Source organism: Fusarium musae, chromosome 4, assembly GCF_019915245.1.
Source record: "Fusarium musae strain F31 chromosome 4, whole genome shotgun sequence".
Classification (NCBI taxonomy): domain Eukaryota; kingdom Fungi; phylum Ascomycota; class Sordariomycetes; order Hypocreales; family Nectriaceae; genus Fusarium; species Fusarium musae.
In genome coordinates, this window is record NC_058390.1 from 502,655 (window position 1) to 517,833 (window position 15,179).

General features: G+C 50.7%; 5 protein-coding genes across 5 annotated transcripts; 3 read left to right on the forward strand and 2 right to left on the reverse strand.

Moving 5' to 3' along the window:
• Nucleotides 1–369: 369 nt before the first annotated feature.
• Nucleotides 370–2,041, reverse strand: J7337_005104 (uncharacterized protein; the record flags this gene model as incomplete). The annotated part of the gene is made up of 2 exons (XM_044822786.1): nt 370–1,772; nt 1,822–2,041. 2 exons carry the CDS (start codon nt 2,039–2,041, stop codon nt 370–372), a joined length of 1,623 nt encoding a protein of 540 aa, XP_044681277.1.
• A 1,786-nt stretch (nt 2,042–3,827) lies between these two features.
• Nucleotides 3,828–5,780, forward strand: J7337_005105 (uncharacterized protein; the record flags this gene model as incomplete). Its single annotated transcript, XM_044822787.1, has 1 exon — nt 3,828–5,780. The coding sequence occupies one exon, from the start codon at nt 3,828–3,830 to the stop codon at nt 5,778–5,780; it is 1,953 nt and encodes a 650-aa protein (XP_044681278.1).
• A 204-nt stretch (nt 5,781–5,984) lies between these two features.
• On the reverse strand, nt 5,985–8,041 carry J7337_005106 (uncharacterized protein; the record flags this gene model as incomplete). Its single annotated transcript, XM_044822788.1, has 2 exons — nt 5,985–7,930; nt 7,981–8,041. 2 exons carry the CDS (start codon nt 8,039–8,041, stop codon nt 5,985–5,987), a joined length of 2,007 nt encoding a protein of 668 aa, XP_044681279.1.
• Nucleotides 8,042–10,763: 2,722 nt separating this feature from the next.
• On the forward strand, nt 10,764–12,212 carry J7337_005107 (uncharacterized protein; the record flags this gene model as incomplete). The annotated part of the gene is made up of 3 exons (XM_044822789.1): nt 10,764–10,957; nt 11,004–11,263; nt 11,308–12,212. 3 exons carry the CDS (start codon nt 10,764–10,766, stop codon nt 12,210–12,212), a joined length of 1,359 nt encoding a protein of 452 aa, XP_044681280.1.
• A 320-nt stretch (nt 12,213–12,532) lies between these two features.
• On the forward strand, nt 12,533–14,722 carry J7337_005108 (uncharacterized protein; the record flags this gene model as incomplete). Its single annotated transcript, XM_044822790.1, has 3 exons — nt 12,533–12,591; nt 12,732–13,572; nt 13,616–14,722. The coding sequence occupies 3 exons, from the start codon at nt 12,533–12,535 to the stop codon at nt 14,720–14,722; spliced, it is 2,007 nt and encodes a 668-aa protein (XP_044681281.1).
• Between the last annotated feature and the right edge of the window lie 457 nt (nt 14,723–15,179).

Genomic DNA, 15,179 nt, shown 5'->3' on the forward strand with positions numbered 1-15,179 from the left:
GAGTTCTAATGCGATATACTGTTGACTTGGAGCACCTTGATGGCACGGCGAAAGGCGGTATTTATGAACATTTGTTTATTCTTCATTACTTCATGTAACAATCTTGTACCCGTCATACGTAGTATCGTCACCATGACTGTGTGGTGTTGTGGAGTTGATGCCATCATGACGATCCCTGCTCCGTACGTCATTGACTTCTCAACCCCGGGGATCATCTTCCACCGTGAGATGTAACTGGACGCTCGGAATTATCTGCTCAACTAAGCTTCATGCCGATGAAACAATTGCCTATTCTGTGCCTGTCATCTCGATCTAAGCTCATAGCCTCATCATAGTTCGACAGGTGGCATCGCTCCCGTTGCGCTAAGCTTACACTACACTGATCCCCTTTTGGAGCTCCGTCTTGGTGGGCATCTTGTTAACCCGCATTAATTCTGCACTCTGGGCCATAGCTGGGTCTCTTCCCATGCTAGCCATGGCGACGACCGTTTCGCCCTTGCAGTAGTAGGCCACAAACTTATTCTCGGCCGGACTACCGTCGAGGACAAGGTCATCCCAGCCAGAGGCCATTGTGTTGCCGCAGTATCGTAGTTGAGCTCCCAGAGCAGACCAGAAAATGGGAATAAAGTGCTCAGTCTTGCCGCCTGGGTTGACAATGTGGTTCGCAGCGATGCGGCCCGCCTTCTGAGCAACGTTCCAGTGCTCAATTCGCACGTGCTTGCCTTCACCTCCGGGGCCGTGGTATGGGAACGCAGCGATGTCGCCGATGGCATAAACATCCTTCAGACCTTGCACAGAGTAGTCGTCGTTTGTCTTGATTGAGCCATCGTCCTCCAGCTTGATGCCACTGTTGTTCTTCAGGAACTGGGTAGCAGGTGCGACACCGACACCAAGGACAACGAGATCCGCCTCTAGCTTAGTACCGTCCTTGAGAGAGACGGAGCCAACCTTGGACGCGTCAGAAGCAGAAGGCTCGGCCTTGTCAACACTTGCGCCCATGTAAAACTTGACACCTTTGCCTTCAAGCGCCTTCTGGAGACCTGAACCGACCTTTTCGCCGAGGACGCGCTCAAGAGGAACATTCTCCATACCAATGACAGTCACATCATTATCGCCGGCTGTTGCGACCGCCAATTCAATTCCGATGAACGAAGATCCGACAACAACAATCTTCTTACCCTTCTCACCAATCTGGTCGACAATCTTTTTCGTGTCGTGGACACTTCGGAGAGTAAAGATGTTGTCGAGGTTCTTGAATCCCTCGAGCGGAAGTCGTCTGGGAGTTCCACCAGTGGCAAGGACCAGCTTGGTGTAGTCAATCTTCTCGCCTTCGCTGGTGGTAACGAAGCGACCCGAAAAGTCAACATTGTTGACCTCGCCTTGGACAAACTTGATAGAGCCACCCTCGTAGAAATCCTTGTTTCGCCATTGCAGCTTGCTGAGGTCGGTCATGAGAGCCTTGCTCAGCTTTGTTCGGTCGATGGGGTAGTAGCCCTCGTTGGAGATGACGGTGATGCCACCCTTGTATCCATTCTCGCGAAGGCTCTCGACGACACCCAATGTTCCCGAACCACCACCGACGACAACGACATGGTCTTCCTGGACATTTACGAATTCGGTGCACTTGACATTGGGCTGTCGCTTGGATGACTTGATGGCGCTCTCCTCTCCGGTGAGGTACACTGCGCCGTCTCGTTCGGCGACTTGGAAGACGGGAAGATGATCGAGGGCGGGGGCATCTTCAATATCGCCGGTCTTTGCGTTGAAGCAAGCTACGGTCAATTAGCACAAGCATAAATGGATAACTGCATTCGGACATACCTCCGTGCCATGGGCATGTGATGCGACCGTCGCTAGTCAATACACCTTTTGCGAGAGGGGCGCCATAATGAGTGCACTTGGAGCCTAGAGCTTGAGTCTTTCCTCCAGTGTTGACGAGTAGAACCTTGCCATTCTCGATGCCCTCAACTTCAACCTCCTGCTTGGAGCCCGGAGAGAGGTCGAGCGATGAAACGCCCTTGAGCTTGTACTCTTGCGCCATTGGTCTGTATGTGGAGAAAGGCCTTGCTAGAGGAAATAATCGAGGTGTTTGCATTCGAGCTGAGCGAAAGCTTTGAAGTAATCTAGAATGTGGACGCATCAAGACGTCTTATTAAAGAAGAGAGAGGAAGAGAGAGAGCTGTGGGATGGTATGGCAGGTAGCAGTGGGAGACCGAAATTGGGGGAAACGAAGAAACGTGGACATGGCGCCATCAATTCGACGGCAGCTGCAGAGCAACAAAGGTCCCTCCCTAACAAAACGCAAGCATCACCACTGGAAGCTCCGTATCATCCATGCCCGCGATGATGTGGGGGATGACAATGGGAGTGATGTGACTGGTCGAAGCTTTACGGGCGAAGTCGTGTATGACGACATGCCGACGTTGTAAGCCGTTCTCTTGTTAAGGCTGCACCACGATCCAACCGTTTCCGATTTGTATTTGTATCTGTAAGCAATGCCCCGCAGAGAGCATGATGCCACTATTATCTGCCGGCTTACGAGGCATTGAACGAATGCAGGCGGTGTAAAGTATGAATGCGAAAAATGATAGGATAATGATGCCTTGGACGACATTTAGAGTTCATGTCAGATCAGATAGACTACCCTGGACCATGTCAATTGACTCGTCACGTGCCTTATCATCTTATCAGAGCGCTAAATCCGCGTCATGGCGGATTGAGCAATGTGTGACAACCTTGAATTCCACATCCAATCACACGCGAAAAGGAAATGAGGGAATCGCGAGCGCTCAACACGTCTTCCCTGCAACTCTATCGCGCTAACCGAGTCCAGAGTCTCCGCCCCTAATGAATGCCTAAGAAATCCCCTGCACGAACTGAACTGTTCGCAGCCTATTACCCTTGCCATCTCTGCATCACATGGCTTGTGCAAGTGGCTGAGGTTGGTCTCTTTTGAGGCCTCATCTGCCTTGTTTATTCACGCAGTGCAAACACCTACGAATACAAACAAGTCGTCACTGCAGTCTGTCCATATTTATCTGCATCACTTCTTTGTTTACTCCAAAACTTCAACTTTCGGCGATCTCGCTAAGTCAGGAACAAAACTCCACTCCTACCCAAACTTAGACTCGCGCGGGAGCCCACATACCAATTACAACCTCAGCCAATTATACACAAACAAAGACCCTCTTTGTTTGGCTCAACAGTAAACACCGGCCGTTCCCATCAAAACGACTCCAACCCGACGAGGCGGTCATCATCTTCTTGCCTTGGACTCTGGCTCGTCACGAGTCTAACATTAGCTGCCGACGGACCATGTTCTAATCTCGCCCTTCAATCATTCCTTATCTCCTTCGATCTACAGTATTATCATGTTGCCGACCGATCCCTTGTCCTCCGCCGCCTTCGTTACCCTTCGCCAACTCTTTACCCTATTATCTGTACAATAATCAAAGCTTCAAAAGGCCTCTCCATCCCCGATTTCGCTCCGCCCATCATGGAGAGGCCGGATTTTGGGCCGGAGCCGCATATCTCTGAGATGACTTGCTGCTGCGGACGAATCGACTGCGCTCTCCTCAAGAAAAATTGCTCCATTCTAGAAACAGTCGAAAAAGATGTCCATACCGCGGCACAACTTGGTCAGGTTAGTCAGGTACCAGTCCTCAATTTTGGGGCATTCCTCTGCTTTTATACAGCTGCCAAATCTTCCACCGCCTAAACACCCGCATGTCCCGCATGCCAGTCCCCGCTAGACACGTCAATGCCCCATCACACTGCTGACTTGTCTGTCTCCCTTGTAGGCTCTACTCGCTAGACATGAAGCATATATGGCCGACGCGGAGAGGGACCGCCTTGATCTTTCCTCCAGGATAGAGCGTCTGGAAATGGCCAAGCAGGAATTAGAGGCTGAGAATGCCCTGAAAATTGAGGAGAATCGTAATCTCCTCGACCAGCTTGAACAGCTCAACAACACCGTCTCCGAATCCGATACAAAGATCAAAGCACTCGAAGCAAGTCTGCTGTCGTCCCAACAAGCCGTCCGAAGACTCGAGTCTGCTGCCCTGCGAGCCGAAGATGCTGAGAGGCACATTTCCCTCTTGGAACTCGAACAGGACGATCTCTATCACGAATTGAGGTCGACGAAAGAAGATGCTCGAACACATGCACAGCGTTGCAAGGAGGCGCAACGCGGTATCATGGATATGCAGGATCAGCTGGAGAGGATGGAAGAGGAAGCTCGAGAGGAGCGACAAAGACATGCCGAGGTTATTGGGCGAATGGAGCGTCAACGTCAAGTTGAGAAGCAGCTCAATACAGCCGCCGGTCGTCTAAAAGGTGCAGCTGCATCAAAGACACTGCAGGAACCCAAGCCAGGAAATTCTGTCGTCAATCATTTCGTTCGGGATCTTCTTCAAGACAATGCCAATCTACAGCTTGGCATGGCTGAGCTACGGGAGATGCTTCTCAATTCGAACGATGAGATTCAGTCTCTGCGAGAACAACTTGTCACCCACCAGCCAATCGCCGATAGCAGTATGACTCTCAAAGACGAACTCGAGGCTTATGAGCCGCCTACGACTCCTCGAATTTCGCAAGAGCTCCACATCCACCACCATTATCACGTTTCAGCCAAGGCCGACAAACAAAAAATGAGGCGGAAGCGTGCGAGCTTGAATTCTAGTATATTTTCAGCTTCGACAAGTTCTGGCACATCAACCCCAAGAAATTCCGCTCGCTGGAGCTTGGGGCCTGCCCTGCCTGCCCTCGCTTCCATCAACACCAAAGAACCCAACTCTGTCATTTCGATGCCCAAACAGAGATGGTCCATGCTCTCAGAGCAACCTTCTGAAATCGCATCGTCCGTTCCAAGTTCACCACGATCGAATCTGCGTAACTCGATGTTTGACTCGAATTTTGGCGACAGCGATTATCCAATGTCGCCAGCTACGAGCTTTGACCCCATGTCGCCCACCTGGCGGACGCACCGTAAAGGCCCGTCTGACATTTCGGCTTTCAGCCTTCAAGCACCTTCCCTCCAGCTTGATCCAGGCACGCCGCCTCAAAACTCGCGTCAATTTAATGATGATGTGATACATGAGGAGGATGAAAATGAGGGCGAGGAGGTCATGTCTCGAACCGAGACACCCGATCTCGGCAACACCCCGTCAATTGACGAGAGCTCAATCGTCGAGAGCTCTGAGGACAATAGAGACGAATACATGCCGCGTCCAAGGATTCATCGAGCTATTTCTCACGAATCCATCATGTCTCTTACCGGCGGCCTTGACATTCACACGCTCAAGGCTCGGCCTAGCCAGCTCACCCTTCGACCACTTGGTGGCGCTGAAGCTGTCGTCACGGGCGTCACAGCGCAGCCCACACTGTACAGAGGTGCAGCCAAGCGAAGCACCGCTGCCCTCCGAGACACTTTCGCTGGTCTTCCCGCAAGTAGAACTGTGTCCAACCCACTTAACAGGCCTGGGTCAAACAGATCTGCGTCGCCAGCTCCTTCGGACACCCCCCAAGGGAGCCCCGCCGGAGGAATAGGAAAATGGGTTGGCTGGAGGCCTTGGGCTTCGGGCAGTAGTGAAAATGCCCCTCCAAAACCTGCGGAGAAGGAAAAGGACAGGAATATTAACCGGACGCCGGGTATCAACCAGCCCGGGTCGATTCCTGGCTTTCATCAATACTGGGCTGCTCAGAAACGAAAGGGCGCGCCCGCTCAGGTCACTACCGTTGATGTTGATCGTGAGGCCCTGGTAGAAGGCTTACAGGACTGAATACTACCTATGCGCTCAAACTACATGCACCCGGAACTGGAGTTGATCTCATTTGTGGCGTTTGTTGAGGAGGTTACCTGATGGAGATACCCTGGCTAGACAAGCCTAGTCCCTTTGTTTTACACGTTGGTATTGGATGCATTCGTTTGGTGTTTTATTGGTTCGTCTTGGGTATAAATATCATAATCATACATATCTTTATCCTCATGCTATACTGCTGTTGAGCATAGTCCAGTACGTAGTGTCTACACCCTGCAGTGCCCAATCCTCTGGGTCGGCCGTGAAGCAGGGCCAGTTGGAGTCCAACACATCAGGCGCAAAGGCGCACGTTGTGGAGAGGTCGCAGTTTTCGGAGCCAAAGCTTGGCGAGTTGAACGACAGCGGGAACTGTGACATGTCGACGTTGCCACTGGGCGTGGTGCTGTTGGACGCCATCATGCTCGCTGTGGAGGCGGGCGGCGTCGGGCCGGGGTTGATGTTCACCGTACCCAGGAACGGGACGTTGAGATGGACGTTTTCTCCGCTCGTGCCTGATTGTCTCTGCACGATGGGCAGAAGCTGCCGGATTGTTTCCGCCGCTTCGATGCAGAGCCGGTCGTTGTTTAGCGCGCCCATTTCTTGCATCCTTTCCTGCGTCTTTTCGGCCAGGTCTCTATCGTGCTCTTTTTCCGTCTCGTAGCCTGGCCAGCGCCACCCGAGGTATCCTAGCAGGAGCGTCATGGCCGCCACGAGGGCGGAGTAATCGACGTGTCGGCCTGATATGGATGTTGTAAAGCAATTGCGGTACTCGAGGAATCGGTCGAGCACGTCACGACTTGCTTGCATGCATGTTGCGCGGTTGTACTCGTATCGTCGTTGGCCGCGATCGCGAAGAAGATAGGGAAGATGGAGAAGGATTAGAAGCGAGAAATGTCGGATTTGAAGCTTTATCACGCTCATCCCGTCGCCTGACGCGTCGGATGTACCGCAGCAGATCGCCATGTCGGGTAATTTCCACCACAGACCATCATCCATCATCTTGTACGCCTTTTCCAGCTCCATGTCGATGGACTGCGTGAGGACATATGCCTCACTGCCTTTGAGCTCATTCCTATCCGCGATCTTGCCCGCCATCATGGCGTACACTTTGCCAAGCTTGTCGCTCGGTGCATCCGACACGAGAGCATTGTCCTCTGCGAAACTGTTATCGCGAGAGCCAATTGGCAGCCCGAGAATGAGCGAGACGTAGCGGTCGTTGCAGTTGATGCGGAACCAAATGACTGGTGGTGAAGGGCGATGCTTGTTGCTGAATGATGGGTCTACGGATTTGATTGACTTGGCGCTCTTGCGATCAATGCCCATGAGCTGCGCCATGTTTAGAGCGCGACGGCCTGTCAGCCACGCTTTTCGCAAATGTCCTGCGTCGCTTTGGTAGAAACTCTGGAGGATCAGACACTCGAGACCTTCTAAGCACCCGACAAAGTCATCGTCTGACGTGACTAGTCGTCCAGTAACGGCAATCCACTCCTCCATCGTCTCGCGCGGCGATTTACTCAACCCGAGGGTACTCCCATCGAAATACGGAGGCATCTGCTGCAGACAGACGGCAAGTTGTAGAAGACGTTTGGCGAGAATGGCGGGATGGCTTGTCACAGGTGGTATCTGCGCCAGCGCCGACAAAGGCTCAGGCTTCCCATCAATCTGATCCTGCTGCGAGTAAAACATGGCCAGGACAAAGCGCGCCCCGGGGCTCTGCTGCGAAATAGCATACAGGATCTGCTGCGACGGGAAAAGCGCGTGCAGCTGCGCAGAAACATGCGTCGCCTTTGCAGACCTGCTAGGAAACCTGTGCGTCACAATCGCAGCGTCAGGCTGATCCAGAATCTGTTGGGCGTTATCCACGACCGACGACTCAAACACATCAGCCGTATGCTGCGTGAACCGCTCCAGCGCGGGATCTTCTGACTCTGGCGATGGCAGCGGCTTGTCGACTAGCTTCTCCATCAGCTCCTCCAGACGGCCGAGGCGCTGCGCAAGACGCTTGTCTTGGGGCGCGGCGGGCGGCGTGGGGACATATTCCTGTGATATACAGCTTGTCTCGCGCTGTGTGCAGCCAATACAGATTGGATCGTCCTCCTTTGAGAACTGGCATTTTATCTTACGGCGGCGGCCTAGGCATGTAAGCGCCGTCACGGCATATGAGTGGAGGGGAGAGATTTACATTCCCAGCAGCTTCGTGTTCCTTTTCGAACTTTGCGGCGCTTGGCGGGTGGTTCGGACATGTTTGTAGGAGAGTTATTCGGCCGAAGAGGAATGAGAGTGTGAATATGAAGCCTGAAGGGGTTTGAGGGTGAGAGGGTGGTGATGATGTATACGGACGAAATACGGACGAAGGCGGACGAACTGGTGAGGTTTTGTGGGGGTGCTGCGGGAGGATTAGCCCGGCTTATGGTGGCGGCGTCCGGACGGGGGAAGTGTATTTGTAATGTAGATTGAGTGAACAAAACGATGCATTGTGCAATTTAACTATCTGGGGGGATGATGTCGATCTGTTATTTAATATTGGGATGGTGTTTGGTGCTGTTCACACTGGTGAGAGATTCCGATTGCAGAAACGTGGTTCAATCTGAAGGATGAGTACACACTTATGATAGAACGCGATAACAATCTCAAAATAGCATGCGCTACACATTAACTAGAGTAATTATTGCATTTTTATATGAGATTATTCTCATACAGATTTAGCAGTATCACTTAAGTCGAGATGAGGTGCCCGCTTGTTGACGTGTATGTCCTCTCTAAATAGCTTCATTTTACACCATCGGACCATCAGAGCGCATACGGCCTCTGAAGTAATGACTTACATGATTTCATGCTCAGTTTAATTGTGCGCTCTGGTTAGTCTTATTGACAATGCTGCACATCGCAAGGCTCAACTTAATGCCATGAAGCAAGTCGCGTCTAGTCGCGTTTAAGTAGTATCGCATCTACCATCTCTCACTGAAGCCTCACATATCACCATCGTCCTCGAATACATGGGTTCTTCATCTCGAAAGAAGTGGTAATACAATAAAGCGCGTAAATATGTTTATAAGCTCTCGATTTCGCGTTCAATCGTCAAGAGGCTGGTGATTTGAGCGTGACCGACAAGGAAAGAGGTCCTGGTGGACTGTGAGAGGAGCACGGGCGATAAGAATTGATGACTTTTGATGAGCTTATGATCACTTTAGGATAATGTTTTTTTTTTTTTTTTTTTCCTGTAATCATTTGATGAGCTTTGATGATTTTATGACCATTTTAGGATGAGATTTGATGAATGAATGGCAAGGTTTTGGTAGTGGCGATGAGCTCATTCATTCACTCATGCTGTAAGCAGGTACTTGATGCGTGGGGTTTACCCTAGGCCAGCACGATCCTATTGTTTCTATTAAGATAGAAGGTAAAGAAAAGAAAAGAAAAGAAATAAAGGTACATGAGCTCAGATGGCATCGTCAGTGATCGCTGTGAATTCCTGATCTTGGCGTGAAATAAGCCTTTGTACTGCAAAAGTCAGAACGTCGAGTGTTAGTGGAAGTCTTTCTTTGCTAGAGGTCATGACATTTGTCAAAGCTGACACCCACGAGAAGAGCAGGGTAGCATTTCATTGATATCAATATCCCAGAAATAATGGGAACTCATCAACAAAGAGACATAACTACAACCAGCGCAGATTATGGAGCAGTCTTCAATCGTTTAGGTACATGTTGTTTAAACACCGCATTCGCCCCACCACCCTTCAGCAGCAGGGCACACAAACTCAAACACCAGTCATTCTTTGCCATCATGAGAACTTTGACTTGCAAAAATTGCAATGTGAGTCAAGCATACTTGGGAAACCATATCTCAATTGCTATATCATGCAAAATGACTTGGTTGGTCGAGTTCGTCTCAGTGGGATACCCTGCCACTTTGGTATTGCCAGATATCTTGGACTGAGGCGGCCATACTGAGGTTCTCTACCATTGACAAGCGAACAAAGCACTCTCCAATGGATCAGAAAGACCAAAGAACTCGCTTTAGAGCCTTTGGATTCATACAGAGAGAGGAGCGTTGGGGAGGACCATCGGAGGCTGACAGTCCCAGTGGTGGGCGGGGACCCTTGTCACACAGAGTGGCATACCAAGGGTATATAGTCTCCAAATTAAGATAAGCTTTCGCCAGCGGGTAACCGCTGGCATTTGGTCAATTTGAAACGATACAGGTAATTATTCCAAATTTCCCTCGTTCAACTCCCAACTAACAACCATCAAGAGAAGATTAGCATGGCCCCTGCACTAAGGATGGTAAGTTATACTGAGACAGTCCACTGTAAGAAAGCTTATACTAATCAGCTCATTAGACACGCTCAATCAAAGAGAAGCTACCAATTTTTTTTGTGTTTTTTTTTGCTTCAACTTCAACTTCAGAGCACGACGTGTCGGAGCTGGTGGGGCCGTGTTTACAGTCCGCCCGAATTACCACTTTTAGAAAGATGAGAAAATGCCAGTTGACAATTAAATATAACAATACAATGCTTGAACAATTAATAGGCTGTGTTGATGCATTTGTAATTCGCGCGCGCTGGATGCTGAATAATGGTCGGTCTCCCCAGATTCTCAACTCCGTGGAACGCCGTGGACCGCAAATCCGGGCAGCTTGTGCGCTTATCACCCTGGGCTGCGCTGCGCTGCGTCGGAATGCCATGGGCGCGATTTTGGATTATCTTTGGACCATCCCCTGCTACTGAAAGCCCGTGGAGCATTCATTTTGGCTCCGACTCTGCTTCTCGGATCGGACAAACACAAAATGGAGCGAGTCTATCTGTCCGCAGCGCGGTGTTACGTGCTCAGCTTTGTAATGATACTGAATTGACATGTTGGCTCTCATGAGGTCGCGGTATATAAAAGGCGACCGAAATACGTCGTCAAAGAGTTTATTAAATACACAACTTCAATTACAATCATCGCTTCAATCACAATCGTCAAAATGCCTGTCCGCTACACCTCCAAAGACGTCAGTCCCGCGCCCTTGGCCCAAGAACTTCATCTCTCCCCTTCTGGTCGAGTCGCCAAGAACCGGTTTCTCAAGTCGCCCATGGCGGAGTCGCTTGCAAGTTGGGATCCTGAGACCGTCTCCAAGCGAGGAATTCCGACCGATGGGCTGATTGAGCTGTACCGCCGGTGAGTTCACCAGCACCTGATGCATGACCCAAACTGACAGTTTTAGATGGGGTGAAGGCAAGAATAATTTTGGCATCGTCGTCACTGGCAATATAGACATTGATCTCACCTCTGTTGGCGCCGCTGCGTCTCCTAGCATTCCCGTTGATGCCCCCTTTGAAGGCGAGCGCTTCGAAAAGTTCAAGCAATTGGCCACGGCCGCCAAGAAGGACGGTTCTCTGTTCCTCGCTCAGGTGAACCATCCCGGGCGACAAGTTCCCTACAAGTTCAACCCAGTCGCCATCTCAGCCTCTGACGTTCAACTCGGTAAGTCACCCACTGCGCTTCATCGTACGTACTGACAGCCGCAGACCCCAAGATGGGAATGACATTTGGCAAGCCGCACGCTGCAACAAAAGAGGAAATCGCCCAGATCATCGAAGGCTTCGCCCACGCCGCTGAGTATCTCGAAAAAGCCGGGTTCGACGGCATCGAACTGCACGCAGCTCACGGCTACCTCCTCTCTCAATTCCTCTCCCGAACCACCAACAAGCGCACCGACGAATACAGCACGCAGACCGTCGAGAACAGACTCCGTCTCATTTCCGAAACCGCAAACGCCATCAAAGCGCGCGTCTCACCGACCTTTATCGTCAGCGCAAAGCTCAACAGCGTAGAGTTCCAGGATGGCGGTGTTACACCGGATGAAGCGAGGGAGCTATGCGAAAGGCTTGAGGCACTGGGCTTCGACTTTGTTGAGCTCAGCGGCGGGACTTATGAGCGCATGGCGTTGTCGTGGGAGAAAGAGTCGACGAAGCAGCGGGAGGGTTTCTTTCTTGAGTGGGCGGAGACCATCACCAAAGCGCTTGATCCAGCGCATAAGATGAGGATTTTCATCGCTGGTGGGTTGAGGACGGTGGGAGCCATGGTAGACGCGCTTGATGTTGTTGATGGAGTGAGTATTGGACGGCCTGCGGCGGCAGAACCGCGTTTGGCTGGTGATATTATCGAGGGACGCGTCAAGGGCGCGATTAAACCGGTTGAGATGGTTGAGAATGATCTTGGGATGGGCATGGGTGTCTCTGGGGCTCAATTTGCGCAGATTGCAAAGGGTTATGAACCACTTGACGCCAGCGACGCTGGAGTTGTACAGATATTTGGCCAGGATATGGGAGCGTGGTATGAGAAGCTCGTACAGGATGGGGACAAGAATGAGTTTGTTCGTGCCATTCAGTATTCGGGACCTCAGGTTCCATACGGCAAGGTCAAGGCTTGATACATCATGGGTTGATTGCGGTTAGACATGGTATTAGAGCGTAGGGTATTTATTCCGAGTCATTGATTGCGTTTCCTGAAACAAATGCATGTCATGTCATGGCGTTTCAACGGTTCTATATTTAGGGCTGATGATCGACAGCCCGAGGCGATGTGGAACCCTGCGGCCGGAGAATTTGTCAGCCATCCAACCTCACTTCATCTCACTGCCCATCTGCATCAAAACTCTCAATATTACTCTTCCCGTGCTGTATTCACCGTTTTCAATCACTGAAACTTACCAATACAAGTCTACAGTCCAATATTTCAACAATCGTAGTCATGTCTACTACTGAGATAGATCCTCCACCGTCTAATCGCCGCAAAGGTCAGCAACTCGAGTAACGACATGAACCCAGCTGACCAATACCACAGCCTGCGACTTGTGCTTTACGAAAAAGATCAAATGTGACATGCTAAAGCCAGATTGTTCGAATTGCATTCTCTATAATACGAGCTGTCGAACTAGCATCATCAGAAGGAAGCCTAATTCTGCGAGAGTCAGAGCAGGGGCTAAACAACAAGAAGAGTATGCCCCTATTCTCGATTTTGCTGTTCAAATTAGTAACTCTTTCAGGAATAATCTCCAAGAAGGTCTTGAGGCAAGATTGGCTCGCATTGAGGAGCAGCTCCAAATTGTTCTCAACGCTGCCAAAGATGCTCAAACTGCCAGGCCGGATGACCAATCCAGTCCAAGTGACTCGGCGGAATCAGTTCTCAACAATACTGCAAATTTCGAAGAAATGGCGAAAAGGGGGTTTGCTTGGAAATTCGATCCAGTTAGCCCAGCAGTTTACCAAGGTCCTCAACCAAACATTTTGGAATTACCCCCTCTTGATGAGATTCTACCTATAGTAGACCACTACTTCACCACCTTCAACGGCGTCGTTCCTCTCTTTCAGCAGCCAGAGTTCATGAAGCTTCTTTCGACATGGTATAAACAGCCCGAAACACGAGATAGAGCTTCGTGGGCTGCTATTCAGACCGTCTTGGCCATTGGATATCGCACTCCACAGCTCTCGCTACGGGACAGTCAATCAGTGCATATTGAAAAGGCAGATCAATGTTTGAGGAATGCACAGACTGTTGTGTCAGAGCTCGTCACGCGCGATGAGGACTTGCTCGGCGTTCAGATATTATTAGGTATCGTGATGCTGTTCCAGAATAGTCGCGACCCGAAACCAGCGAGTGTTCTTATTGGAACAGCGGTTAGGCTGGCGCATAGACTCAAGTTGCACTCGCAAGAAGCGGCGATGCAGTTTCCAGCTGCAGAGGCAGAGCAGAGATCGCGCGTGTTTTGGATTGCGTACACTCTTGACAAGGTAAGTTGTTCGAGTGCGTAAATTCAAAAGCTTACGTTTTTAGGACATTTGTCTTCGTGCGCAAACCCCTTCGTGCCAGTTCGATGAAGACATCGATATTAGTCTCCCTGCACCTGCACCACCAGATAGCGTTGGCTTGATATGGACGCAAAACGGCCAGGTGCACTTCAACTACCATCGAAGGCGTGTGGAACTAGCTTACATACAAGGCAAAGTGTACGATCTTTTGTACTCGAACCGCTCAAGCAAGGTGACTGCCCAGGAGCGACAACGAAGGGTAACTCGACTTCAATCTATGCTTGATCAGTGGTACGAGCGCATTCCAAATGTCTTTCATATCGAGCATGTCGCTGCGACGGTGGGACCGAGCCAGCTTGTGCAGATGACAAAGATGCACCACGCTTTTCTGCTGACGGAAGTGATGATTCATGGTATTTACAGCCATAATGCTGAATGGGTCAAGAGAATCAGCTCTTTTAGTAGAGCTACGATAACTTCTGTTGGAAACCTGGAGAATAGGGGCTTTGGTGGCGCTGGGAAGTGTCAGGACCAAGCACCCCCTTTACCTGAGGGATGGAATCATTGCGTGGACGTGAGCAGAGGGTGTATGAAGCTATTCCAGGAAGCTACACCGACAGAGTGTCTAATTTGGTATGTCAGTTACAGAGAGACTCGGGATATTACTGACCAGCGCAGGCAATGTAGCTGCTCTCATTTCTCCGCGCTCATCGTCCTCCTCGCCAACATGATTCTCAACCCCGGCCACAACTCGATCCACATTGATCAGCACCTCTCAGTAAAAGCGCTCGATCTCTTCGACAAGCTTCTAAAGATAATTGACGACGAGGCATTCAGAGCTTTGCGAAGTGTTGTTGGTGAACTCAGCCAGAGGGCGCAAACGGCTGTGGCGGTGTATAGAGAGGAGCTGAAGGGATCGGGGAAGGATGTCTTTGAAGCACTGAACGTGGATGATGTGGCTGTGCGGGAGGCGGATTTCTTACCGGCGGGGGACATGTTTGAGGGGCTTGAGGGGCCGTTTGTGGGGTTGGACGGACCGTTTGTCGGGTTGAGTGGGGAGCTTGAGCGGGGCTTCGGAGACGGGATGGGCTTCATGGACGGCGGAGTGTTGGACATGGAGTTTATGAGATGAGAGGTGACAGGCGCTAATTGACACAAGCGCAAGAAGTGAGAGAAGAGGAATCACAAGCTTCAGTGAGGCGATGCGAACAGTCATGATCGTTGAGCGATTGGTGAGAGAGAAAGAGAAAGAGATTGCTTCTATGGTATCTATTCTAAATTTCTATACTGCGCGGCAAAAACAAGAGACAAACAACAAGGACCCAAGGTAAAGACAGGCATGCGACGACAATGATCTAAACACAAGCAAGGAAAAGGCTGCACCACGACAATTAACCCGCCAGACGCAAGGAAAAGACAACGAAGAGACAGACAGCACGACAAAGAAATAAAAAGAAACAAAAGAACAACAAGCGCTATCTCTCTCCACTGTATGGTCGCGCCGAGGTCGGGAGGACTAGACCCGTGTCAGGTGTCGACATTGGAGAAATGCTGAGTTCGATCGGCAGATCTTGCGACAACGAGAAGAC